The sequence below is a fragment of the Coregonus lavaretus genome, assembly GCF_964263955.1.
Source record: "Coregonus lavaretus genome assembly, contig: HAP1_SCAFFOLD_2515, whole genome shotgun sequence".
Classification (NCBI taxonomy): domain Eukaryota; kingdom Metazoa; phylum Chordata; class Actinopteri; order Salmoniformes; family Salmonidae; genus Coregonus; species Coregonus lavaretus.
In genome coordinates this window covers 5,705-31,163 of record NW_028160333.1, presented here as the reverse complement: position 1 = coordinate 31,163, position 25,459 = coordinate 5,705, and the positions used below count along the sequence as shown (strand labels likewise).

At 45.0% G+C, this 25,459-nt stretch overlaps 1 protein-coding gene across 1 annotated transcript; it reads left to right on the top strand.

Annotated features, from left to right (window-relative positions):
- Positions 1–1,991: 1,991 nt before the first annotated feature.
- Positions 1,992–23,608, top strand: LOC311121915 (rab3 GTPase-activating protein catalytic subunit-like; the record flags this gene model as incomplete). Its single annotated transcript, XM_084196347.1, has 17 exons — positions 1,992–2,179; positions 2,266–2,321; positions 2,812–2,878; positions 3,004–3,136; positions 3,339–3,426; positions 6,074–6,193; positions 10,365–10,530; positions 10,910–11,009; positions 14,558–14,639; positions 14,831–14,899; positions 16,015–16,088; positions 17,642–17,734; positions 17,998–18,152; positions 18,845–18,952; positions 19,223–19,395; positions 23,265–23,319; positions 23,510–23,608. The coding sequence occupies exons 1-17, from the start codon at positions 2,162–2,164 to the stop codon at positions 23,606–23,608; spliced, it is 1,656 nt and encodes a 551-aa protein (XP_084052473.1). The 5' UTR covers positions 1,992–2,161.
- Positions 23,609–25,459: the final 1,851 nt, after the last annotated feature.

The window sequence follows — 25,459 nt, the reverse complement described above, 5'->3', positions numbered from 1 at the left end:
ATTCTAAATGGTCGGTGATCTGTTTGTTAACTTGGCTTTCAAATACTTTCGAAAGGCAGGGCAGGATGGATATAGGTCTGTAACAGTTTGGATCTTTGAAGAGAGGGATGACCGCAGCAGCTTTCCAATCTCTGGGGATCTCAGACGTTACGAAAGAGAGGTTGAAAAGGCTAGTAATAGGGGTTGCGACAATTTCGGCGGCTAATTTTAGAAAGAAAGGGTCCAGATTGTCTAGCCCAGCTGATTTGTAGGGGTCCAGATTTTTCAGCTCTTTCAGAACATCAGCTGTCTGAATTTGTATGAAGGAGAAGTGTGTGTGTGTGTGGGGGGGGAATGGGCAAGTTGCAGTGGAGGGTGCAGAGTTGGTGGCCAGGGTAGTGGTAGCCAGGTGGAAAGCATGGCCAGCCGTAGCAAAATGCTTGTTGAAATTCTCGATTATTGTAGATTTATCGGTGGTGACAGTGTTTCCTAGCCTCAGTGCAGTGGGCAGCTGGGAGGAGCTGCTCTTATTTTCCATGGGCTTTACAGTGTCCCAAAACTTTTTAGAGTTAGTGCTACAGGATGCAAATTTCTGTTTGAAAAAGATATCCTTTGCTTTCCTAACTGATTGTGTATATTGGTTCCTGACTTCCCTAAAAAGTTGCATATTGCGGGGGCTGTTCGATGCTAATGCAGTATGTTTAGTACTGAACATTACTAAAGCTTTCTTGTGTTTTTTTATGGAAAGTTTTCTTAACATTCTTTGATTAATTTGAGAACATGACTTTAAATAAAACCATGAGGAAACCTGTAGGAAATGTTTTGCTGAAGTACTGAAATTCCCACAGAATAACGTTGTTTCTTAACATTCCCAATGTCAAACCAGTTGGAGAATGTGCCCTAGAACATTACCCAAATTGAAATGAAATCTAACCATGTTTGAACTTTTCGAAAACGTTCTGATAAAGTAATGAAATACCAAGAAAATAACACTTTTGTTGTTAAGTTCCTTAAATATGCTGAGAATGTTGCAAAGCCAAACCACTGGGAACAGATGTCATTTTGACTTCTAGTTTTGATTAAGATTTGGTTGAGTTAACTAACATCCATTCAACATGAAATCAACAAAAAATGTCACCATGCCATTGGATTTATGTTAAAAGTTGGGTGAAAAAATAACGATTCTCTAATGTTGATGACTTTTTGCAAATTCAATGATGATGTGGAAACAAAGTTGATTCAACAAGTTTTTGCAAATGGGAAGTAACTATCCTGAACCATTCCCAGAAAGTTGTGGGAAGGTTATATGCAAAATAACCATAGGACAACCACGCTCTCACCAAGTTCTAAAAAACGTATTGTTCTCTGAACGTTATGTGCTAGTGTAACAGAAGAAAGAACGTGCTGTATGCTCACTCCACAGCTAGATTGAAATGTTGCGTGCAATTTATGTCAGTCACTGACAGTCACTCAATTAGCCATGTCAGCTAACAATGTTTAGATTGGTAGTTAGTCTAGCCAGCTATCTAAACTTGTAGTAATCACGGCCGAATACCGACTGGGCATGCAGGGCACGTGCCCAGGGCCCCGACCTCAGGGGGCCCCCCCATTGATTCTCATTCAGATATCATATTAACATGACATAGTTTAAGCTGCAAGGTGGGCTATCTAGTTCCCGCCAATCATTTCTTTGGATTGGTTGATACATCTCATTATTGTAATCTTATTTGAATATTCGATGAGAGTTGACGTCAACCGCCTGTATTCAATGGAGAGAGACGCTATGCTACTACTCATGAATATGCATAGCCATCTTGAGACAACTACGATATAAAGTGTTTTTTCTCAAAGTTGCCGTGATGTCACGTGTCGTACATATATCAGTACACGCGTAACAACTTAAGCATCACAAACTGCTACTCAATGAAATAAACCTCACATAGCTAATTGGACACTCATTGACCTCCATACAAAAACTTCTTACTTGGTGGGCGAAACAACGAAAAAACGCCACCTGCTGGAGGGAGACAGATTCTCCGCCGAGTTGGGCCTCTCTCTTCCTCTCTCGCTCGAACCAGGCTCGAACCAACGATGTGGGTTTATATACGTCAATGGCTCGAACGCGCCCACAGGAATCCCATAATGCAACGTGCAGAAAATAATAATAAACAATAATTCATTGATGGCAGCTGACAATGACGTGAGTACAGTCAATAAAGTAAACATTGCATTAACAATGTTTGGAAAATATAGGATGTTAACGTTAGATGTTCCTTTCGGTTGCAGCCCGAGTCAGAGGTATTCGAGATCACGGACTTCACCACCGCGTCGGAGTGGGAGAGGTAGCTAGGTGAAGTTCTCTGGCTAGCTACTGTAACTAACTAGCTAGCTAAGTTAGCTAACAACAGTTGTGAATCATCATCAGGCTCAGACTAGATATAAGAATTGGATTAGAAGCTATTCGTGAGTGGCCAAATATAGTTCGGATGCTGAGTATATGGCAGACAACTTGCTTGTCTCCTCTTGTTCTGTCAATCACATTGTTTTAATCGGCTAGCTATGCTGGTTTGGATTGTATTTTGTTTGTAGCTTACCCATAGTGTAGTTAGCTGTCCTGTCACATCAGGATTGCGAAAGATAGTATCCGTCCTTACCAATGTTGACAGCTGACAGCCCTAGATATCTCTTCCTTATCAACAGTATTACCTGTAAGGACCACGTAATAGATTGTATCGTGTGCACGCATGTTTGTGTGAACACTATTCTCTGACTTCTGCAGGAACTGTATTACAGGAACATGATGTTATGATCCCCCTGTCTGTCGTTTGCTAGGTTTATGTCCAGAGTAGAAGAGGTGCTGAATGACCTTGGGAACAATGCAAACAAACCACCAGAGACGGTAACAACAAACCCTCACTCAATAAGACCTTACTGTTATGTCACAAGCACCACACATTAATAAGCAGCCATCCGGTAAGCTTGTTGAATTAATTAATGGATTTCCTGATTGCCCACTAGATCCAGAGTGAATATACCAGTGGTACCTGGGAGGAGAAGACCCAGGAAATCAACTTTGCTGTTTTTAAATTCTCCGTAACCCACCACTACCTGAAGCAAGTGTCTGAGGAGAGCGAGGGGAAGGAGGAACCGGAGGAGGGTACAGTGCTGCTGCAGAGTTTATTTACAGTCCCTGTTATCTTATCTGTCTCATAGGAACAGTCACTACGTGATGAGACTATATTGATGACCTCTACAGTTTTATCTGGAACACTGCTCTGCTCTTTAGCAACAGAGAGAATCTTAGTGGATATGAGATATTAGAGAATATAGGTGAAGTCTCCACCCTGCTCTCTCCCCATATGCCTTCCCCGTGGCCATGCAGGACTTGCTCTGTATGAACAATGACTTCCCTCCCAGAGCCCACTGCCTCGTCAGATGGGGAGTACAGTACTCCAGGTCTCCTCTCCCTAACCTCTAACCTTTACCTCAAATCTTTATGTTAAGATGGTGAATTAAAATGTCTCAAGACAGACATTCACAACTGCTATTGATATTTGTTAACACCAAATCTGTCTGATGTCTGATCTTTTTTAGAATATACACTACCAGTCAAAAGTTTGGACACACCTACTCATTCAAGGGTTTTTCTTTATTTTTATTATTTTTTACATTGTAGAATAATAGTGAAGACATCAAAACTATGAAATAACACATATGGAATCAAGTAGTAACCAAATAAGTGTTAAACAAATCCAAATATATTTTATATTTGAGATTCTTCAAATAGCCACCCTTTGCGTTGATGACAACTTTGCACACGCTTGGCATTCTCTCAACCAGCTTCATGAGGTATTCACCTGGAATGCATTTCAATTAACAGGTGTGCCTTCTAAAAAGTTAATTTGTGGAATTTCTTTCCTCCTTAATGCGTTTGAGCCAATCAGTTGTGTTGCGACAAAGAAACCACTACTAAAGGACACCAATAAGAAGAAGAGACCTGCTTGGGTCAAGAAACGCGAGCAATGGACATTAGACCGGTGGAAATTTGTCCTTTGGTCTGGAGTCCAAATTTGAGATTTTTGGTTCCAACCGGCGTGTCTTTGTGAGACGTGGTGTGGGTGAACGGATGGTCTCTGATAGTGGGACTATCATTTGTTTTTCAACAGGACAATGACCCAACACACCTCCAGGCTGTGTAAGGGCTATTTTACCAAGAAGGAGAGTGATGGAGTGCTGCATCAGATGACCTGGTCTCCACAATCCCCCGACCTCAACCCAATTGTGATGGTTTGGGATGATTCGGACGGCAGAGTGAAGGAAAAGCAGCCAACAAGTGCGCAGCATATGTGGGAACTCCTTCAAGACTGTTGGAAAAGCATTTCAGGTGAAGCTGGTTGAGAGAATGCCAAGCGTGTGCAAAGTTGTCATCAATGCAAAGGGTGACTTTTTGAAGAATCTCAAATATAAAATATATTTTGATTTGTTTAACACTTTTTTGGTTACTACATGATTCCTTATGTGTTATTTAATAGTTTTGATGTCTTCACTATTATCCTACAATGTAGAAAATAGTAAAAATAAAGAAAAACCCTTGAATGAGTAGGTGTGTCCAAACCTTTGACTGGTACTGTATATTATGGAGGTTCTAGTTTGACCTGACTTGATGGATGGTATAGTAGCTGTCTGCTCTCATTTAAAGCAGCAATATGTCATTTTTGGGGCGACCTGACCAAATTCACATAGAAATGTGAGTTATATACGTGTCATTCTCATTGAAAGCAAGTCTAGGAAGCGTTAGATCTGTTCTACAGTGAGCTCCAAAAGTATTGGGACAGTGATATTATATGTTGTTGTTTTGGGTCTGTATTCCAACACTTTGGGTTTGAAATGATACAATGACTATGAGGTTAAAGTGCAGACTGTCAGCTTTAATTTGAGGTCTTTCCATCCATTTCGGGTGAACCGTTTATAAATGACAGAACCTTTTGTACAGGGGACCAAAAGTATTCTGACAAATTCACTTATGTGTATTTGGTCCTATATTCATAGCACGAAATGACTCCATCAGGCTTGTGACTCTACACATTTGTTGGATGCATTTGCTGTTTGTTCTAGATGTGTTTCAGATTATTTTGTGTCTAATAAAAATGAATGGTAAATAATGTATTGTGTCATTTTGGAGTCACTTTTATTGTAAATAAGAATATAATATTTTTCTAAACATTTCTATAGTACATTAATGTGGATGCTAACATGATTACGGATAATCCTGAATGAATCGTGAATTACGATGAGTGAGAAAGTTACAAACGCACAAATATCATACGCCCAAGAGATGCTAACCTCTCACAATTACAATAACGGGAGGTTAGCATTTTTTTGGGGGTATGATATTTGTGAGTCTGTAACTTTCTCACTCATCATTATTTACGATTCATTCAGGATTATCCGTAATCATGGTAGCATCCACGTTAATGTTGAAGTGTTTAGAAACATATTCTAGTCTTATTTGCAGGAAAAGTGACTCCAACATTACACAATATATTATTTACCATTCATTTCTATTGGTCACAAAATAATCTAAAACAGAACCAAAACAAACAGCAAATGCATCCAACAAAAACAGGGGGACTATGTATAATATGCTGTAATTTCTAAACGGTTCACCCAAAATGGATGAAAATACCCTCAAATTAAAGCTGACAGTCTGCACTTTAACATCATAGTCATTGTATCGTTTCAAATCCAATGTGCTGGAGTACAGAGCCAAAACAACCAAACATGTGTCACTGTCCCAATACTTTTGGAGGTCACTGTATGTGTGCTATTTCTATGCTTCCCAATCTTCAGTTTAGTTTTTGCATCTTTTACATTCATTTTGGACACCAGCTTCAAACAGCTGAAAATACAATATTTTTGGTAATGGAAAATATATTTCACAACGGTTTAGATGGTACAATGATTCTCTACACAATGACTGCTTGTTTTGTCACATAAACTGAAATTAGGCAAACTATTCAAATTTTAGCAACTAAGAAATGGCAGAGAGATTTCTGCATATTGCACCTTTTAAGTATCCCGTCTGTGTTTGCAGGTATGGCATGTGTGAGTTTGTGGTCATCTCCCCTGGGACCAGCTGTGAGGCGGTCATCAGTGAGTCCAAGTGCAACCTGCTCCTCAGCTCCGTTTCCATCTCTCTGGCCAACACAGGCTGGTAGGTGACAGTAGCTCCATCTCTCTGGCCAACACAGGCTGGCAGGTGACAATAGGTCCATCTCTCTGGCCAACACAGGCTGGCAGGTGACAGTAGCTCCATCTCTCTGGCCAACACAGGCTGGCAGGTGACAGTAGCTCCATCTCTCTGGCCAACACAGGCTGGTAGGTGACAGTAGCTCCATCTCTCTGGCCAACACAGGCTGGCAGGTGACAGTAGCTCCATCTCTCTGGCCAACACAGGCTGGCAGGTGACAGTAGCTCCATCTCTCTGGCCAACACAGGCTGGCAGGTGACAGTAGCTCCATCTCTCTGGCCAACACAGGCTGGCAGGTGACAATAGGTCCATCTCTCTGGCCAACACAGGCTGGCAGGTGACAGTAGCTCCATCTCTCTGGCCAACACAGGCTGGCAGGTGACAGTAGCTCCATCTCTCTGGCCAACACAGGCTGGTAGGTGACAGTAGCTCCATCTCTCTGGCCAACACAGGCTGGCAGGTGACAGTAGCTCCATCTCTCTGGCCAACACAGGCTGGTAGGTGACAGTAGCTCCATCTCTCTGGCCAACACAGGCTGGCAGGTGACAGTAGCTCCATCTCTCTGGCCAACACAGGCTGGCAGGTGACAGTAGCTCCATCTCTCTGGCCAACACAGGCTGGCAGGTGACAGTAGCTCCATCTCTCTGGCCAACACAGGCTGGCAGGTGACAGTAGCTCCATCTCTCTGGCCAACACAGGCTGGCAGGTGACAATAGGTCCATCTCTCTGGCCAACACAGGCTGGCAGGTGACAATAGGTCCATCTCTCTGGCCAACACAGGCTGGCAGGTGACAGTAGCTCCATCTCTCTGGCCAACACAGGCTGGCAGGTGACAGTAGCTCCATCTCTCTGGCCAACACAGGCTGGCAGGTGACAGTAGCTCCATCTCTCTGGCCAACACAGGCTGGCAGGTGACAGTAGCTCCATCTCTCTGGCCAACACAGGCTGGTAGGTGACAGTAGCTCAGAGTAGAGGTATTCACAGATCCACCTGTACCCGATCCGGGACCAGAGCGGGTCTGGATCTAGAATTCTAAATAATGTCACGGGTCTGGGTCGGATCTGATCTGACATGATTGTCACGGGTCTCGGGTATGTGTAATTTTAACTGTACAGATCCGAACAGGACTGCTGCAGTAGAGAGAGGGGGAGAGAGATTGGATCATTTATGCTGCTGCGCTTTCTTTTCATGAGAGTGTAGCTTGTTGTTGTTGTTGTTGGCCAATCATAGGTCATCAAAGCGGCAATAGGCTACATTCATAGAGCCTCGCTCCTTGTGTGGCAAAAGTTAGGAGATATCTAATCAATGGAAAATGGAATTAAAATGATGGAGTTAAAAGAGAAGGATAGGCTACAATGACCACGAGCCAACAGGTAGGCTGCTACTTAATGTTCTGAATGGAGTTGTTGTTGTTTGTACCTGTGTAGGACGAGAAAGCGCATGCAGCCTCAATTAGCCTAGCTATCTAGCTAGCTTAACTAGCTTCTCCCGTTTGATGCAGTCAAGACAGGTACTACGTAGTCATATTGGATGATAAATAACCTAGCTATGGTCGTTGTTAGTCTACTATAGCGCGAGTCTGCGTGGTTGGTTGATGTCCTTCCTCCCTGTTCCCAGCGTCACTCACTCACAGTAGCCTACACACACAGTACGCACGGCCCCTGCTAGAGCGGCACCTCTCTCTACGTCCTCTCCCTCGTGTTTTATGAGCTCCGGTTAGTAAAGTAGCTTAAAAATAGCCTTTTCTGCTGCTTCCATCACTCGGATCGGACCGGGTCTGGATCCAACCAGGTCTATAGGGAACGAGTCTAGTTGTCCTCGGGTCCGTTCAGAACGGGTCTCTATATTAAAAAAATAAATGTATGCATATTGGGTCCGGGTGGAAAAGCCCCAGGTCCATTTCGTGAAGGCCGCTTGCCCAGAGCAACATCTTTCTGGCCAACACAGGCTGGTAGGTGACCGTAGCTCAGAGCAACAGTGAATACTATATTCAGCAAATATTATATTCCTGTCTCTTTGGGAACAGTAACTGTTATGGTTATAAGTCACAGTTATACAACCACTGTTTATGTTCTTTTGTAAAATCAAGTTAATGTTGGTTACAGAATTTGCTTTGACAACTAAAAGGAGCTGATACTGCCAATGTGTCCTATTCCTAATCATGAATCTACGCTAAGGGAAAACAACGTCAGTTCTTACACATTCACACAGCTAGTGGCAACATGCCCATTGTGTGTATTTCTGTATAATATCACAAGCCATGTTTTAAAATAGCAACACTGTGGGAAGTGAGTACAGCCCTCTGTGACATCCTATAGGTCAGCTGGTATCCATGGCAACGCTGGACTGAATGGAAGATGGTAGCAGTGTGACTCTGTAGTAGCAGCAAGGCCATCTGGTCTCCCACTGTCTGGGTGTTTACTGTGTGGCAGAGAGACATTAATAACACATTTATTAGATTAGGAGGAACAGGAGGAAGCATGTAGCAGAACATCAGAACATAGCTTCAAGTTCATTTATTGCATGAGCACGTGTTCTGTCACTAATGTATGTATCATTTATTGCAAATAATGTTATGTTGTGACTTCAAATTAGAAAAATTATGACATTGTTGAATAGAATAATATTCAAGGTCAGTATGGGGGGAGTATGAAAATGTATGCACTCAGTACTGAAAGTCGCTCTGGATAAGAGTGTCTGCTAAATGACTAACATGTAAATGTAAAAAATTAAACAAGGCTTGTATTAAATTATCTAATTGATCAATCCACTAGGTGGCGTATGTTTTGTCTGTAGTTCCTCTACTGTGCACCAGGAGCTGCTGTGTAGCCGTGGTAGAACAGGGATGTGGAGGGAGTTACAGGGTCTGTGTAGCCGTGGTAGAACAGGGTTGTGGAGGGAGTTACAGGGTCTGTGTAGCCGTGGTAGAACAGGGTTGTGGATGGAGTTACAGGGTCTGTGTAGCCGTGGTAGAACAGGGATGTGGAGGGAGTTACAGGGTCTGTGTAGCCGTGGTAGAACAGGGTTGTGGAGGGAGTTACAGGGTCTGTGTAGCCGTGGTAGAACAGGGTTGTGGAGGGAGTTACAGGGTCTGTGTAGCCGTGGTAGAACAGGGTTGTGGAGGGAGTTACAGGGTCTGTGTAGCCGTGGTAGAACAGGGATGTGGAGGGAGTTACAGGGTCTGTGTAGCCGTGGTAGAACAGGGTTGTGGAGGGAGTTACAGGGTCTGTGTAGCCGTGGTAGAACAGGGTTGCGGAGGGAGTTACAGGGTCTGTGTAGCCGTGGTAGAACAGGGTTGCGGAGGGAGTTACAGGGTCTGTGTAGCCGTGGTAGAACAGGGTTGTGGAGGGAGTTACAGGGTCTGTGTAGCCGTGGTAGAACAGGGTTGTGGAGGGAGTTACAGGGTCTGTGTAGCCGTGGTAGAACAGGGATGTGGAGGGAGTTACAGGGTCTGTGTAGCCGTGGTAGAACAGGGATGTGGAGGGAGTTACAGGGTCTGTGTAGCCGTGGTAGAACAGGGATGTGGAGGGAGTTACAGGGTCTGTGTAGCCGTGGTAGAACAGGGTTGTGGAGGGAGTTACAGGGTCTGTGTAGCCGTGGTAGAACAGGGTTGTGGAGGGAGTTACAGGGTCTGTGTAGCCGTGGTAGAACAGGGTTGTGGAGGGAGTTACAGGGTCTGTGTAGCCGTGGTAGAACAGGGTTGTGGAGGGAGTTACAGGGTCTGTGTAGCCGTGGTAGAACAGGGTTGTGGAGGGAGTTACAGGGTCTCAGTGTGGCTGCCCTTCCACACTGAGACCAGAGATGCCTGGCATGTCTCTAAAGTTAAAGGGATCACTTCAAAATCAAACATCATCTGTTGTGCAGCTCCAAATGTATACCTCAATCCCAAACCAATGGAAAGATTAGTCAAATCTGAAATGATTAAACTAGACTTTGCTTATCTTTCTATAGCTGGATCTTCACAGCTGATGGCATGTGACATTAACTCATCTTGACACAAGAACAGAGAGTAGTTACAGTAGCCCAGGATTTAAACGTGTGGCTGCTCTCCCACAAAACATAAAAACAAGATTTTGGAGTGACCTACCCTTTTTTAAAGTCCTCTACCTCCCCTGTCCCTGTGGATGCTGTACAGCCAGGTGCCAATGTTTGTCCAGATCCAGCAGAAGTGGTGGAGGATGTACCATGGGGAGTGCCAGGGACCAGGGGTGCTTACCGACTTTGAGATGGTCCACCTCCGCAAGGTGCCCAGCCAGTACAACCACCTCTCAGGCCTGCTGGACATCTTCAAGTCCAAGATGGTGAGTATGGAAGGACCTGGTCTTGTGACTATATGCCTTACCTTAACCTATTAGCTCTCACATGGGTCACCCCAAAATAATTGGTTTCCCTGAATGAGAGTAAGTCTAGTGTTAGACTAAGATTCACTTTTCAATGGTGAATCTTCATTAAGCATGGTTCTTTGTCCAGGACTAGGCTGAACTTTTGTCTGGGCTCCCAGCCCCTACAATTCAATTCTGTGCTAGATATGATGGATAGTATCAGCTATTACATAACCGTGTCTCTTTATGTTTCTGTCTCTTTCCTCTCCTCCCTCTTTCTGTCTCTTTCCTCTCCTCCCTCTTTCTGTCTCTTTCCTCTCCTCCCTCCTTCTTGTCTCTTTCCTCTGTTGTTCTCCAGGGCTGTCCCCTGTCTCCTCTGCCTCCCATCAACATTGCTATCCGCTTCACGTATGTCCTGCCGGACTGGCAGCAGTACTCCTGGCCTCAGCAGCCCCCTGGTACACACAACAACAACAACAACAACACAACCACACAGCCCACTAAACAGGAAGGAATGTGTTTAGTTATTAGTGCCGCTGACTCTGGCACACTTAAACAGTGGGGAGAACAAGTATTTGATACACTGCCGATTTTGCAGGATTTCCTACTTACAAAGCATGTAGAGGTCTGTAATTTTTATCATAGGTACACTTCAACTGTGAGAGACGGAATCTAAAACAAAAATCCAGAAAATTACATTGTATGATTTTTAAGTAATGCATTTGCATTTTATTGCATGACATAAGTATTTGATACATCAGAAAAGCAGAACTTAATATTTGGTACAGAAACCTTTGTTTGCAATTACAGAGATCATACGTTTCCTGTAGGTCTTGACCAGGTTTGCACACACTGCAGCAGGGATTTTGGCCCACTCCTCCATACAGACCTTCTCCAGATCCTTCAGGTTTCGGGGCTGTCGCTGGGCAAAACGGACTTTCAGCTCCCTCCAAAGATTTTCTATTGGGTTCAGGTCTGGAGACAGGCTAGGCCACTCCAGGACCTTGAGATGCTTCTTACGGAGCCACTCCTTAGTTGCCCTGGCTGTGTGTTTCGGGTCGTTGTCATGCTGGAAGACCCAGCCACGACCCATCTTCAATGCTCTTACTGAGGGAAGGAGGTTGTTGGCCAAGATCTCGCGATACATGGCCCCATCCATCCTCCCCTCAATACGGTGCAGTCGTCCTGTCCACCTTTGCAGAAAAGCATCCCCAAAGAATGATGTTTCCACCTCCATGCTTCACGGTTGGGATGGTGTTCTTGGGGTTGTACTCATCCTTCTTCTTCCTCCAAACACGGCAGGTGGAGTTTAGACCAAAAAGCTCTATTTTTGTCTCATCAGACCACATGACCTTCTCCCATTCCTCCTCTGGATCATCCAGATGGTCATTGGCAAACTTCAGATGGGCCTGGACATGCGCTGGCTTGAGCAGGGGGACCTTGCGTGCGCTGCAGGATTTTAATCCATGACGGCGTAGTGTGTTACTAATGGTTTTCTTTGAGACTGTGGTCCCAGCTCTCTTCAGGTCATTGACCAGGTCCTGCCGTGTAGTTCTGGGCTGATCCCTCACCTTCCTCATGGTCATTGATGCCCCACGAGGTTCGATCTTGCATGGAGCCCCAGACCGAGGGTGATTGACCGTCATCTTGAACTTCTTCAATTTTCTAATAATTGCGCCAACAGTTTTTGCCTTCTCACCAAGCTGCTTGCCTATTGTCCTGTAGCCCATCCCAGCCTTGTGCAGGTCTACAATTTTATCCCTGATGTCCTTACACAGCTCTCTGGTCTTGGCCATTGTGGAGAGGTTGGTGTCTGTTTTATTGAGTGTGTGGACAGGTGTCTTTTATACAGGTAACGAGTTCAGACAGGTGCAGTTAATACAGGTAATGAGTGGAGAACAGGAGGGCTTCTTAAAGAAAAACTAACAGGTCTGTGAGAGCCGGAATTCTTACTGGTTGGTAGGTGATCAAATACTTAAGTCATGCAATAAAATGCAAATTAATTACTTAAAAATCATATAATGTGATTTTCTGGATTTTTGTGTGTACCTATGATAAAAATTACAGACCTCTACATGCTTTGTAAGTAGGAAAACCTGCAAAATCGGCAGTGTATCAAATACTTGTTCTCCCCACTGTATACCAGAGTCGATGTGGGTTTGAATCCAGCCCACTGCCCTTCTAACTCGCCCAGTCGCACTCCTCCTACCTTACCTGTCTGCTCTTATAAAACCTCATCCTGTCTGTTCAGTAAAACCACATCCTATTTGTACAGTAAAACCACATCCTGTCTGTTCAGTAAAACCACATCCTGTCTGTTCAGTAAAATCACATCCTAACTGTTCAGAAAAAACAACATCCTGTCTGTTCAGTAAAACCACAAAATATGAAACAGGAAGGAGCTAGGAAGGCAACAGATGTCAATTCAGAAATCTAAACAGTGCTAGGCATACAGCGGGGTCTGAAGTTATTGACACTCTTGATAAAGATGAGAAAAAATTACTGTATACAATAAATCATTCAAATACAGAGCTATATTGTATGCAAAACAAAATGTGGAAAATATATAATTTTATATTAATACAATTGCACAGAGAAATATATTTTGTTTAACAAGTAATACTTTTTTTCTCTCAAAAAGGTAGGGGTCAAAATGATTGACACCCCTGTTTTCAATACCTTTCAATACTTCACCTTGCAAGGATAACGGCATTGAGCCTTTTTCTAAAATGTTTTATGAGTTGTTGAACACATTGAGAGGGATCTTAGACCATTCCTCCTTACATAATCCTTCCAGATCCTTGATATCCTTTGTCTGCGCTTATGGACTGCCCTCTTCAATTCAAGCCACAGGTTTTCAATGGATTTCAAGTCCAGAGACTGAAATGGCCATTGCATGTTGATTTTGTGGCCAATTAACAATTTCTTTGTGGATTTTGATGTGTGCTTGGGGTTATTGTCTTTCTGGAAGATCCACTTGCGGCCAAGTTTCAGGGTCCTGGCAGAGGCAACCAGGTTTTTGGCTAAAATGTCCTGGTACTGGGTAAAGTTTGACTCCCGAGTGGCACAGGGGTCTAAGGCACTGCATCGCAGTGCTAGCTGTGCCACTGGTTCGAGTCCAGGCTCTGTCGCAGCCGGCCGCGACCGGGAGACCCATGGGCGGCGCACAATTGGTCCAGCGTCGTCCAAGGTAGGGGAGGGTTTGGCCGGCAGGGATGTGGGTTTGTTTACCACGGGGGGCCAGTATAAAAAAAAACATATATATATATATTTGTATGCCTTCACTAACTGTAAGTCGCTCTGGATAAGAGCGTCTGCTAAATGACTAAAATGTCAAATGTAGTTCAGGATGCTGTCGACCTTAACAAGGACCCCAGGAGCAGTGGAAGCGAAATAGCATACAATATAGCTCAGTATTTGTTTTATACAGTCATCATAATCAAGGTTGTCAATAATTGCAGACCCCTCTAACCCTAACCCACAGGGTATATTGGAAGCTTTGCTTTCAACGCCTCCATGCGCATGACCAACTCTTTAGCAAACTGATATAATCCACTCACTCTCTCTTTGCGCCAAATTAAATAGTGGATGATTCTTCCCACAGTTATGTTAAGTGCTGCTCTCCGGGGTACATTTTAGTGTTGCAAATAGATGCTTGAGTCTTTGAGTGGCGCAGGGAAGGCGGTAAAAGGTTGGAGGTCGGAGAGCTTTTTAAATGGCTCACAAACGGACAACATTTCTGCTCCTGTTGAATGGGAGCTGAGAGGAATGGTAGTGGGTGGAGGGTCAATTTGAGGTTTTTATATTTGACACCAGAGTATATTTGGTCCTTTAGTTTTTATTGTTATGAATTTGCCTGCCTTCAAGGCATTGAGGATGAAATGGCATAGGAAGTGTTTGCAGTTTTGGTTCTTCTTGCTACTTCTAAGTGAAAGTATTGGGAGTTGAATCAAAGTCATGTTTAAACAGTAAAGGTGAAAGCGTGTTTTTTTCCCGTCACCTCCAGACTTTGACGCTCTCCTCGGAGGTGAGGTGGGAGGGGTGGAGTTCGGGAAGCTGCCGTTCGGAGCATGTGAGGATCCAATCAGGTAGGACTGATGTAGCCATGACGATAAGTCAACGCATGCTTGATTTAGTGATTTACCTCATCGTTCACGTGTATTCTTTACGTCTTTGGCATGAGCCTTTCATTCATTGTTGACCAAATTGTGTATCTCATATAGTGAAGTTTATTTACGCAAAACAAACAAATCTGTATTTTCTTTCATTGTTGTCTCAGTGAGCTTCACCTAGTGACCACCTGGCCCCACCTGACAGAAGGTATCGTGGTGGATAACGATGTGTACTCGTGAGTATCAACCAGAAAACTCCCTCGCTCTCTGCCCTCTGGCCTGCTGGTTGACAGAACATCTCAACAGCCTGAGATATGATCTATCAAGGACATTGTTTGTCCTCTTACCAAATGACAGGTATTCGGACAGCAAAGATAAAGGTGTCATTTTCAGTAAATAGAATCAGTGAGCATTGAGGTAGACGGGGAGAGAGAAAGAACATCCAGGTCAGTAAAACAAGTTCTCCATACGTTTGGAACACTGTGAAAGGTTGTTACCCATATTAATTTCCTGTGTGCCAGACAGTGTAGGTGTTGAGAGGGTGGTTGTGGAGGAGGTGTGTGGGAGAGGATATAACAAGTAGCTCAGCCCCAGCAACACCGCTCGCTCGTTCAACTGCATTAAAGCTGAAATTAATTCATGCTGAATGATTTTACGCTTTTCAGTTTAGTGATGAAATGGTGCTCAGTGAGCCATCGCTTCATATTAACAGTGTGCTTGTGTTTTTCTTTAAGTCCCTACATCCTAAATGTGCATGAGCTTCACTGTATAAAGATGTAGAGATGGATCCTAGGCTCTTTGAAGGGAATCAAAGATATCTGCATCTGGATGCAGAAAATTTTTGATTAGCCCTGTCAAAGACAAGATGGTCCTCTGTTTTTTGGGTTTATTTTGATGGTTGTATTTATTGTTGAATCCCCTTAGGGTGTTCTAGGGTAGAAATGTTAGACATAATATTTTGGGCTTTTACAAAAGATGTGACTTGCCTCGGGTCAACTGAAATGGTACCCTCCCTGTCTGACTGACTGGGTAATAGAGATTATATGGCAACTGATACTCAGTGGTTCTTATTTCAAGGATCCCAAATAAACCAAAAAGTCAATAGATAATTATAATGTAATTACTTTCCACTATATAGTCTCTATATGAACACTTGGTCAATATCTGGTTGTAAAGTAAACCACAATAACAATGAATCTTCTCTTCCAATCAGAGCCGCATGTTGAATAGCCTTTATTCTGGCCTAATCTTGACTATAATGGTAAAGGTGAACCACTGATCTGATCCAGGGCCAGTTTACCTCCCTCCCCCGTGTGGTCTGACCATATGTGCTCTCTGTGTGACCTCACAGTGACCTGGACCCGCTCCAGGTCCCTCATTGGTCAGTCCGAGTCAGGAGGACAGACAACCCCACATGCTTGCTCTGTAAGGTAGACCCACTCACAAAAATACTGATCCTATATTATAGAAATCCTATAGAATATTATGAATGTCCATGTAACGTGGTTTAAAATGCTCCCTCATCCACCAGATGTATGTGAAGGGAGTTCCAAAGACTTACTGTCTTATGTCAATTTCGATGGACAAAAAAGCTTTTTGAATTTGAACAAAACGTCATGTTCTTGTTGTCGCTTGTTACCACAGCCACAAAAGTCAAAATTGGCTATATCGTAAACATTTATGAAAACAAAAATTAGCTTTTTGGTCTTAATTTAAAGCTACAATATGTCCTTTTTGGGAGGACCTGACAAAATTCACATAGAAATGTGAGTTATAGATTGGTAATTCTCATTGAAAGCAAGGCTGAGAAGCGGTAGATCTGTTCTTTGTGCTCTGTTTCTATGCTTGCTGTTTTTATGTTGTGTTTTTGCATGTTTTACTTTCGGTTTTGGACACCAGCTTCAAACAGCTGAAAATAGAATATATTTAGTTATGTAAAAAATATTTCACAGCGGTTTAGATGGGACAATGATTATCTACACTATACATTGCTTGTTTTGTCACATAAACTGAAATTAGGCGAACTATTCGAATTTTACCAACCAGGAAATGGCGGAGCTATATCCGCATAGTGCATCTTTTAGGTTAGGGTTAGGCATACACACAACTAATCTTCTCCTTTCCCCCTTCTGATAACCAGGTGGCGAATCGCATCTCTGCATGTCTGGCAGACATATCAGTATGGATGACGGATCACCACCTCAAGCTGAACCTTGGCAAGACGGAGCTGCTCTTCCTCCCGGGGAAGGACTGCCCGTTCCATGATCTCGCCATCACGGTTGACAACTCCGTTGTGTCCTCCTCCCAGAGTGCGAAGAGCCTTGGCGTGACCCTGGACAACACCCTGTCGTTCTCCGCTAACATCAAGGCGGTGAGCCGATCCTGTAGGTTCATGCTCTACAACATTCGGAGAGTACGACCCTGCCTTACACAGGAAGCGGCACAGGTCCTAATCCAGGCACTTGTCATCTCCCGTCTGGATTACTGCAACTCGCTGTTGGCTGGGCTCCCTGCCTGTGCCATTAAACCCCTACAACTCATCCAGAATGCCGCAGCCCGTCTGGTGTTCAACCTTCCCAAGTTCTCTCACGTCACCCCGCTCCTCTGACGCCAGGACAGCGGAGTCACTCACCACCTTCCGGAGACATTTGAAACCCCACCTCTTTAAGGAATACCTGGGATAGGATAAAGTAATCCTTCTACCCCCCCCCCCCCCCCCCCCCCAAAAAAAAAAAAAAAAAACATTGTAAAGTGGTTATCCCACTGGCTATAAGGTGAATGCACCTATTTGTAAGTCGCTCTGGATAAGAGCGTCTGCTAAATGACGTAAATGTAAATGTAAATGCATACGGTTAGCGGTGTGGTTAAGGTTAGGGTTTAGGTTAGGGTTAGGTTTAAAATCACATTTTAGGAAGATAAATTGTTTTATGACTTTGTGGCTATGGTAACTAGTGATAACCTCATCTTCTCCATCCCAGGTGACTTCATGACAGAGTTCTTTAAGCTGTGCTCCAAGAAGGAGTCAACAGAGGAGATTCTGGGAAGAGGTCCAGTTGAGGAGGAAGGCAAAGGTAATGTGTTCTATGGCTACTGGGGTGTATCTCAATAGTCTAACATCTCTTTCTTTCATTTTCCAATATGGTGTATTCCCTAGGGGGATTTGTGCAGATGGAGGAAAGGAGATGAGAAGTAGAAGCCACTCTGGACCCTTGGCTTGTTGTTTTGTTTGTTTGCATGTGAAGGGAGAATATGCTCTCTCTGTTAGAGCCCACCCTCACTCCCTCCCTGTGTATGGCTTCCCTGTCCCACCCCCTCCACTCCCTCCTCATTACAGACGACATCAGCCATGCCCTGTCTAAGCTGACGGAGCCCACGGCCGTGCCCATCCCCAAGCTGTCGGTCTCCAACATGGTGCACAGCGCCCGCAAACGCATCCGCCGCATCGACAAATCACCGCTCAGCAACGACGTGCTCAACTCCATACTGCTGGTGAGAGACACAAGCAGGCACGCACGCATGTCCTGACACACACACACACACTCTTACACGTAAAGAAACCCACATCATCTGTGATGGGTTTACTAGGCCATGTGTTTGGCCTGTTCAGATGTCTACTGCACCCTTCTGAAGGCTTATGGGGATTTAGGCTGGCTGACATCATACTACACAAGTGGCTCTGCCTCAGTGGCTGTGTGAGAGAGAGCGAGAGATCCAGCCATTTTCTCTCTGAGCAGAGCAGGAGAGCTGAGTCTTCAGCTAGGCTCCTCTGTTACTGGCCCTGCTGTGTGGAACAGTTTCTTAATCAGCCATGAAGGCACTGGCTGTGTCCCAAAGGGCACCTTATTCCGTACATGCACACACTGCCATTGGCCTAGACCAGGGTTTCCCAAACTTGGTCCTGGGGCCCCCCCTGGGTGCACGTTTTGGTTTTTGCCCTAGCACTTCACAGCTGATTTAAAATAACCAACTCATCATCAAACTTTGATTATTTGAATCAGCTGTGTAGTGCTAGGGCAAAAAGCAAAACGTGCGCCCAGGACAGAGTTTGGGATACCCTGGGTTAGATGCTCAGTGGTCAGTCAGTCAAAACATTAAAATCAGACACTCGGTTCGTAGCAGGATTGTTCCTTGTCTCAAGGGAAGGATATGGATGTTCCCATGTATGATCGTACGTGTGTCAGTATCTCTTCCCAGACGCAGCAGGTAAGCCATCATCAGAGAACAGCGAGAGAAAGGCTGCTCAATCAAACACCGATGGGAAACCAGAAGAGAAGGATTCTGACGACTATGTATGTCTGCTCTCTGTACTTTACCAAACTATCACTGTGTCAGACACACTGCACTCCAGGGGTGTGTTCAGTAGGCATGCCATTGGAGAAACATTTTGAAATACTTTAACTTGTCTGATAAAAGCACCCATTGTAATTTTTTTGGTATGAAATAGATTTTTCCCTACTGAACAAAACTCAGAAATACAATTTTCAATTGTCAAGAAAAAGTCTGATTAGTGTCATTTTCGGCAATACTGTGTCCTGATTGTAGTCCCCCCCACCCCCCAGAGCCTGTACAACCAGCTGAAGTCTGCTCCTAGTGACAGTCTAACGTACCGCCTGGCGCTATGTCTGTGTCTGGTTAACTTCTACCATGGAGGGGTTCGGGCCGTGGCTTACCTCTGGCAGGAGTTTGTCCTGGAGATGAGATACCGTTGGGAGAACAACTACCTCGTCTACGGGTGAGAAGAAGCAGATTCTATCTGGATTGATTGATTGTTACACCTATTGCTACCCAATAGGGGAAACAACAACAGATATACCATTAGGATTAATTCCAAACTACCTCGTCTTTGGGTGAGAACATGGTCCTATTCATTACGCAACAAACAGAAGAAACGATATATTTTTCTGTTTTCCGTTTTGCTACGGTGTGCCCCGATGAATAAGACCCCAGATTATAACACATTCAGTTGCTACCTAATGGGACACATTAACAAGCACAGCATCGATTGGGATCAATTCTATTTATATTCCTGTCAATTTAAGTTCATATGGAATTTGTCCATTAATAGACATCTACTCAGACATCCACCCACTCAATTCCTGAGGGGACTAGAATGTAACCAAATTTGATTCAACCCTCATCAAATTGGATTGAACCTGAACTGGAATCCCATCAATAATGATGTTTAGGATATACAGTACCAGTCAAAAGTTCGGACACACCTACTCATTCAAGGGTTTTTCTTTATTTTTACTATATTCTACATTGTAGAATAATAGTGAAGACATCAAAACTATGAAATAACACATATGGAATCATGTAGTAACCAAAAATATATACAGTGAGGGAAAAAAGTTTTTGATCCCCTGCTGATTTTGTACGTTTTTCCCACTGACAAAGACATGATCAGTCTATAATTTTAATGGTAGGTTTATTTGAACAGTGAGAGACAGAATAACAACAAAAAAATCCAGAAAAACGCATGTCAAAAATGTTATGAATTGATTTGCATTTTAATGAGGGAAATAAGTATTTGACCCCTCTGCAAAACATGACTTAGTACTTGGTGGTAAAACCCTTGTTGGCAATCACAGAGGTCAGACATTTCTTGTAGTTGGCCACCAGGTTTGCACACATCTCAGGAGGGATTCTGTCCCACTCCTCTTTGCAGATCTTCTCCAAGTCATTAAGGTTTCGAGGCTGACGTTTGGCAACTCGAACCTTCAGCTCCCTCCACAGATTTTCTATGGGATTAAGGTCTGGAGACTGGCTAGGCCACTCCAGGACCTTAATGTGCTTCTTCTTGAGCCACTCCTTTGTTGCCTTGGCCGTGTGTTTTGGGTCATTGTCATGCTGGAATACCCATCCACGACCCATTTTCAATGCCCTGGCTGAGGGAAGGAGGTTCTCACCCAAGATTTGACGGTACATGGCCCCGTCCATCATCCCTTTGATGCGGTGAAGTTGTCCTGTCCCCTTAGCAGAAAAACACACCCAAAGCATAATGTTTCCACCTCCATGTTTGATGGTGGGGATGGTGTTCTTGGGGTCATAGGCAGCATTCCTCCTCCTCCAAACACGGCGAGTTGAGTTGATGCCAAAGAGCTCGATTTTGGTCTCATCTGACCACAACACTTTCACCCAGTTGTCTTCTGAATCATTCAGATGTTCATTGGCAAACTTCAGACGGGCCTGTATATGTGCTATCTTGAGCAGGGGGACCTTGCGGGCGCTGCAGGATTTCAGTCCTTCACGGCGTAGTGTGTTACCAATTGTTTTCTTGGTGACTATGGTCCCAGCTGCCTTGAGATCATTGACAAGATCCTCCCGTGTAGTTCTGGGCTGATTCCTCACTGTTCTCATGATCATTGCAACTCCACGAGGTGAGATCTTGCATGGAGTCCCAGGCCGAGGGAGATTGATAGTTATTTTGTGTTTCTTCCATTTACGAATAATCACACCTACTGTTGTCACCTTCTCACCAAGCTGCTTGGCGATGGTCTTGTAGCCTATTCCTGCCTTGTGTAGGTCTACAATCTTGTCCCTGACATCCTTGGAGAGCTCTTTGGTCTTGGCCATGGTGAAGAGTTTGGAATCTGATTGATTGCTTCTGTGGACAGGTGTCTTTTATACAGGTAACAAACTGAGATTAGGAGCTTTAAGATTGTGCTCCTAATCTCAGCTCGTTACCTGTATAAAAGACACCTGGGAGGCAGAAATCTTTCTGATTGAGAGGGGGTCAAATACTTATTTTCCTCATTAAAATGCAAATCAATTTGTAACATTTTTTACATGCGTTTTTCTGGATTATTTTGTTGTTATTCTGTCTCTCACTGTTCAAATAAATATACCATTAAAATTATAGACTGATCATTACTTTGTCAGTGGGCAAATGTACAAAATCAGCAGGGGATCAAATACTTTTTCCCCTCACTGTATGTTATATTTGAGATTCTTCAAAGTAGCCACCCTTTGCCTTGATGACAGCTTTGCACAGTCTTGGCATTCTCTCAACCAGCTTCATGAGGTAGTCACCTGGAATGCATTTAATTTAACAGGTGTGCCTTGTTAAAAGTTAATTTGTGGAATTTCTTTCTGTCTTAATGCATTTGAGCCAATCAGTTGTGTTGTGACAAGGTAGGGGGGGCATACAGAAGATAGCCCTATTTGGTAAAAGACCAAGTCCATATTATGGCAAGAACAGCTCAAATAAGAAAAGAGGAGAAACGACAGTCCATCATTACTTTAAGACATGAAGGTCAGTCAATCCGGAAAAAGTCACGAACTTTGAAAGTTTCTTCAAGTGCAGTCGCAAAAACCATCAAGCGCTATGATTAAACTAGCTCTCATGAGGACCGCCACAGGAAAGGAAGACCCAGAGTTATCTCTGCTGCAGAGGATAAGTTCATTAGAGTTACCAGCCTCAGAAATTGCAGCCCAAATAAATGCTTCACAGAGTTCAAGTAACAGACACATCTCAACATCAACTGTTCAGAGGAGAATGTGTGAATCAGGCCTTCATTTTTTTATTTCACCTTTATTTAACCAGGTAAGCCAGTTGAGAACAAGTTCTCATTTACAACTGCTGGTCGAATTTACATTTTTACATTTTTAGTCATTTAGCAGACGCTCTTATCCAGAGTGACTTACAGTTAGTGAGTGCATACATTTTCATACTGGCCCCCCGTGGGAAACGAACCCACAACCCTGGCGTTGCAAGCAGAATTGCTGCAAATAAACCACTACTAAAGGACACCAGTAATAAGAAGAGACTTGCTTGGGCCAAGAAACACGAGCAATGGACATTAGACAGGTGGAAATCTGTCCTTTGGTCTGATGAGATTTCTGGTTCCAACCGTCGTGTCTTTGTGAGACGCAGAGTAGGTGAACGGATGATCTCCGCATGTGTGGTTCCCACCGTGAAGCATAGAGGAGGAGGTGTTATGGTGTGGGGGTGCCTTGCTAGTGTCACTGTCAATGATTTATTTAGAATTCAAGGTACACTTAACCAGCATGGATAGCACAGCATTCTGCAGCGATACGCCATCCCATCTGGTTTGCGCTTAGTGGGACTATCATTTTGTTTTTCAACAGGACAATGACCCAACACACCTCCAGGCTGTATAAGGGCTATTTGACCAAGGAGGAGAGTGATGGAGTGCTGTATCAGATGACCTGGCCTCCACAATCACCTGACCTCAACCCAATTGAGATGGTTTGGGATGAGTTGGACCGTAGAGTGAAGGAAAAGCAGCCAACAAGTGCTCAGCATATGTGGGAACTCCTTCAAGACTGTTGGAAAAGCATTCCAGATGAAGCTGGTTGAGAGAATGCCAAGAGTGTGCAAAGCTGTCATCAAGGCAAAGGGTGGGTACTTTGAAGAATTAAAAATATAACATATTTTGATTTGTTTAACACTTTTTTGGTTACTACATGATTCCATATGTGTTATTTCATAGTTTTGATGTCTTCACTATTATTCCACAATGTAGAAACTAGTCAAAATAAAGAAAAACCCTTGAATGAGTAGGTGTGTCCAAACTTTTGACTGGTAGTGTACACTGTGACAGTATACTGAATCATCATCATTCTCCTCTCTTTCAGACTGGCCGGTGGTCCCTCAGACCTCCGCTGCTGTCTCCTCCACCAGAAACTCCAGGTAACTAACCAATTATACATGTATAATAGCCTGTAGTTTACTCTGTGAACAGCCTCAGTAATCAATGTAGTGAGGTCCATATGTATACAGTTGGGTCCAGTCTATCAACTGTATACATACAGACCTCGCTATGATTATTACTAAGTCTGTTTACTTAGTCCTAACATAGCTTTCTCCTTCCCTCTTTAAGGCCTGCAACAACAGCAAAGTACAGAATGGTGAGCGTCAGCCAATGGATGCAGCAGGTTTCACATGGGCTGATAATGATGTCTCTGACTTATGTTTATGATGAGGGAGTGAGTGAGTGAGTCAGCAGGGAGCAGAGGGAGAGATGGAAGGATGGAGAGGGAGCGAGAGAGTGAGTACGGCCTATCCCCACAGCCCAGCCAGACGTCTGCAGAGAGCCCAGACAGACCCAGACCTATAAACACTTTTCTTATTCAGCCACCCACGCCTCACCTGGGGGAGGGAAAGATGGAGAGAGAGAAAGAGAGAAGAATAGAGAGAGGGAAGGAGGGAGAGGGGGAAGGAGGGAGAGAGGGAAGGAGGGAGGGAGGGAGAGAGGTGGGAATAAAGACGCCCAGAGAGACAGGGAGAGTGGGAGGGTGAGCGAGAAGGGGGAAGGAAAGAGAGGTATTATCTTTCTGGAAAGGCGGTGAGCAGAGCCTCTCTAACGGCAATCACTTTAATAAGAGGAAGAGGCGTCCAGGCAAAACTGGGCAGAGAGTTCCTGGCTCATGAGCTGTGTCCCCCTCTCTGTTCTCTCTCTCCCCCTCTCTCTCTCTCTGCTCTCTCTCTATCTGCTCTCCCTCTCTCTCTCTGCTCTCCCCCTCTCTCTCTCTCTGCTTCCCCTCTCTCTCTGCTCCCCCTCTCTCTCTGCTCCCCCTCTCTCTCTGCTCCCCCTCTCTCTCTGCTCCCCCTCTCTCTCTGCTCCCCCTCTCTCCCTCTGCTCCCACTCTCTCTCTGCTCCCACTCTCTCTCTCTGCTCCCTCTCTCTCTCTCTGCTCCCTCTCTCTCTCTCTCTGCTCCCTCTCTCTCTCTCCTTCTCTGCTCCCTCTCTCTCTCTCTCGCTGCTCCCTCTCTCTCTCTCTTGCTGCTCCCTCTCTCTCTCTCTGCCCCCTCTCTCTCTCTGCTCCCTCTCTCTCTCTCTGCTCCCTCTCTCTCTCTGCTCCCTCTCTCTCTCTGCTCCCTCTCACTCTCGCTGTTCCATCTCTCTCTCTGCGCCCTCTCTCTCTCTCTGCGCCCTCTCTCTCTCTCTGCGCCCTCTCTCTCTCGCTGCTCCCCCTCTCTCTCGCTGCTCCCCCTCTCTCTCGCTGTTCCATCTCTCTCTGCTCCCCCTCTCTCTCGCTGTTCCATCTCTCTCTGCTCCCCCTCTCTCTCTCTGCTCCCCTTCTCTCTCTCTGCTCCCCTTCTCTCTCTCTGCTCCCCTTCTCTCTCTCTGCGCCCTTTCTCTCTCTCTGCGCCCTCTCTCTCTCTCTGCGCCCTCTTTCTCTCTCTGCGCCCTCTCTCTCTCTGCTCCCCCTCCCTCCCCCTCTCTCTCTGCTCTCTCTCTCTCTGCTCCCTCTCTCTCTCTCGCTCTCTCTCGCTCTCTCTCTCTGCTCCCCCTCCCTCCCCCTCTCTCTCTGCTCCCTCTCTCTCTGCTCTCCCTCTCTCTCTGCTCCCTCTCTCTCTCTGCTCCCTCTCTCTCTGCTCCCACTCTCTCTCTGCTCCCACTCTCTCTCTGCTCCCACTCTCTCTCTGCTCCCACTCTCTCTCTCTCTGCTCCCACTCTCTCTCTCTCTGCTCCCTCTCTCTCTCTCTGCTCCCTCTCTCTCTCTCTCTCTGCCCCCTCTCTCTCTCTTTCCCCCCTCTCTCTCTGCTCCCCCTCTTTCAGGCTGCTCCCTCTCTCTCTCTGCTCCCCCTCTTTCTCGCTGCTCCCTCTCTCTCGCTGCTCTCTCTCTCTATCTCGCTGCTCCCTCTCTCTGCTCCCTCTCTCTCTCTGCTCCCTCTCTCTCTCTGCTCCCTCTCTCTGCTCCCTCTCTCTCTCTGCTCCCTCTCTCTCTGCTCCGTCTCTCTCTGCTCCCTCTCTCTCTCTCTGCTCCCTCTCTCTCTCTCTCTCTCTCTCTGCTCCCACTCTCTCTCTCTCTGCTCCCTCTCTCTC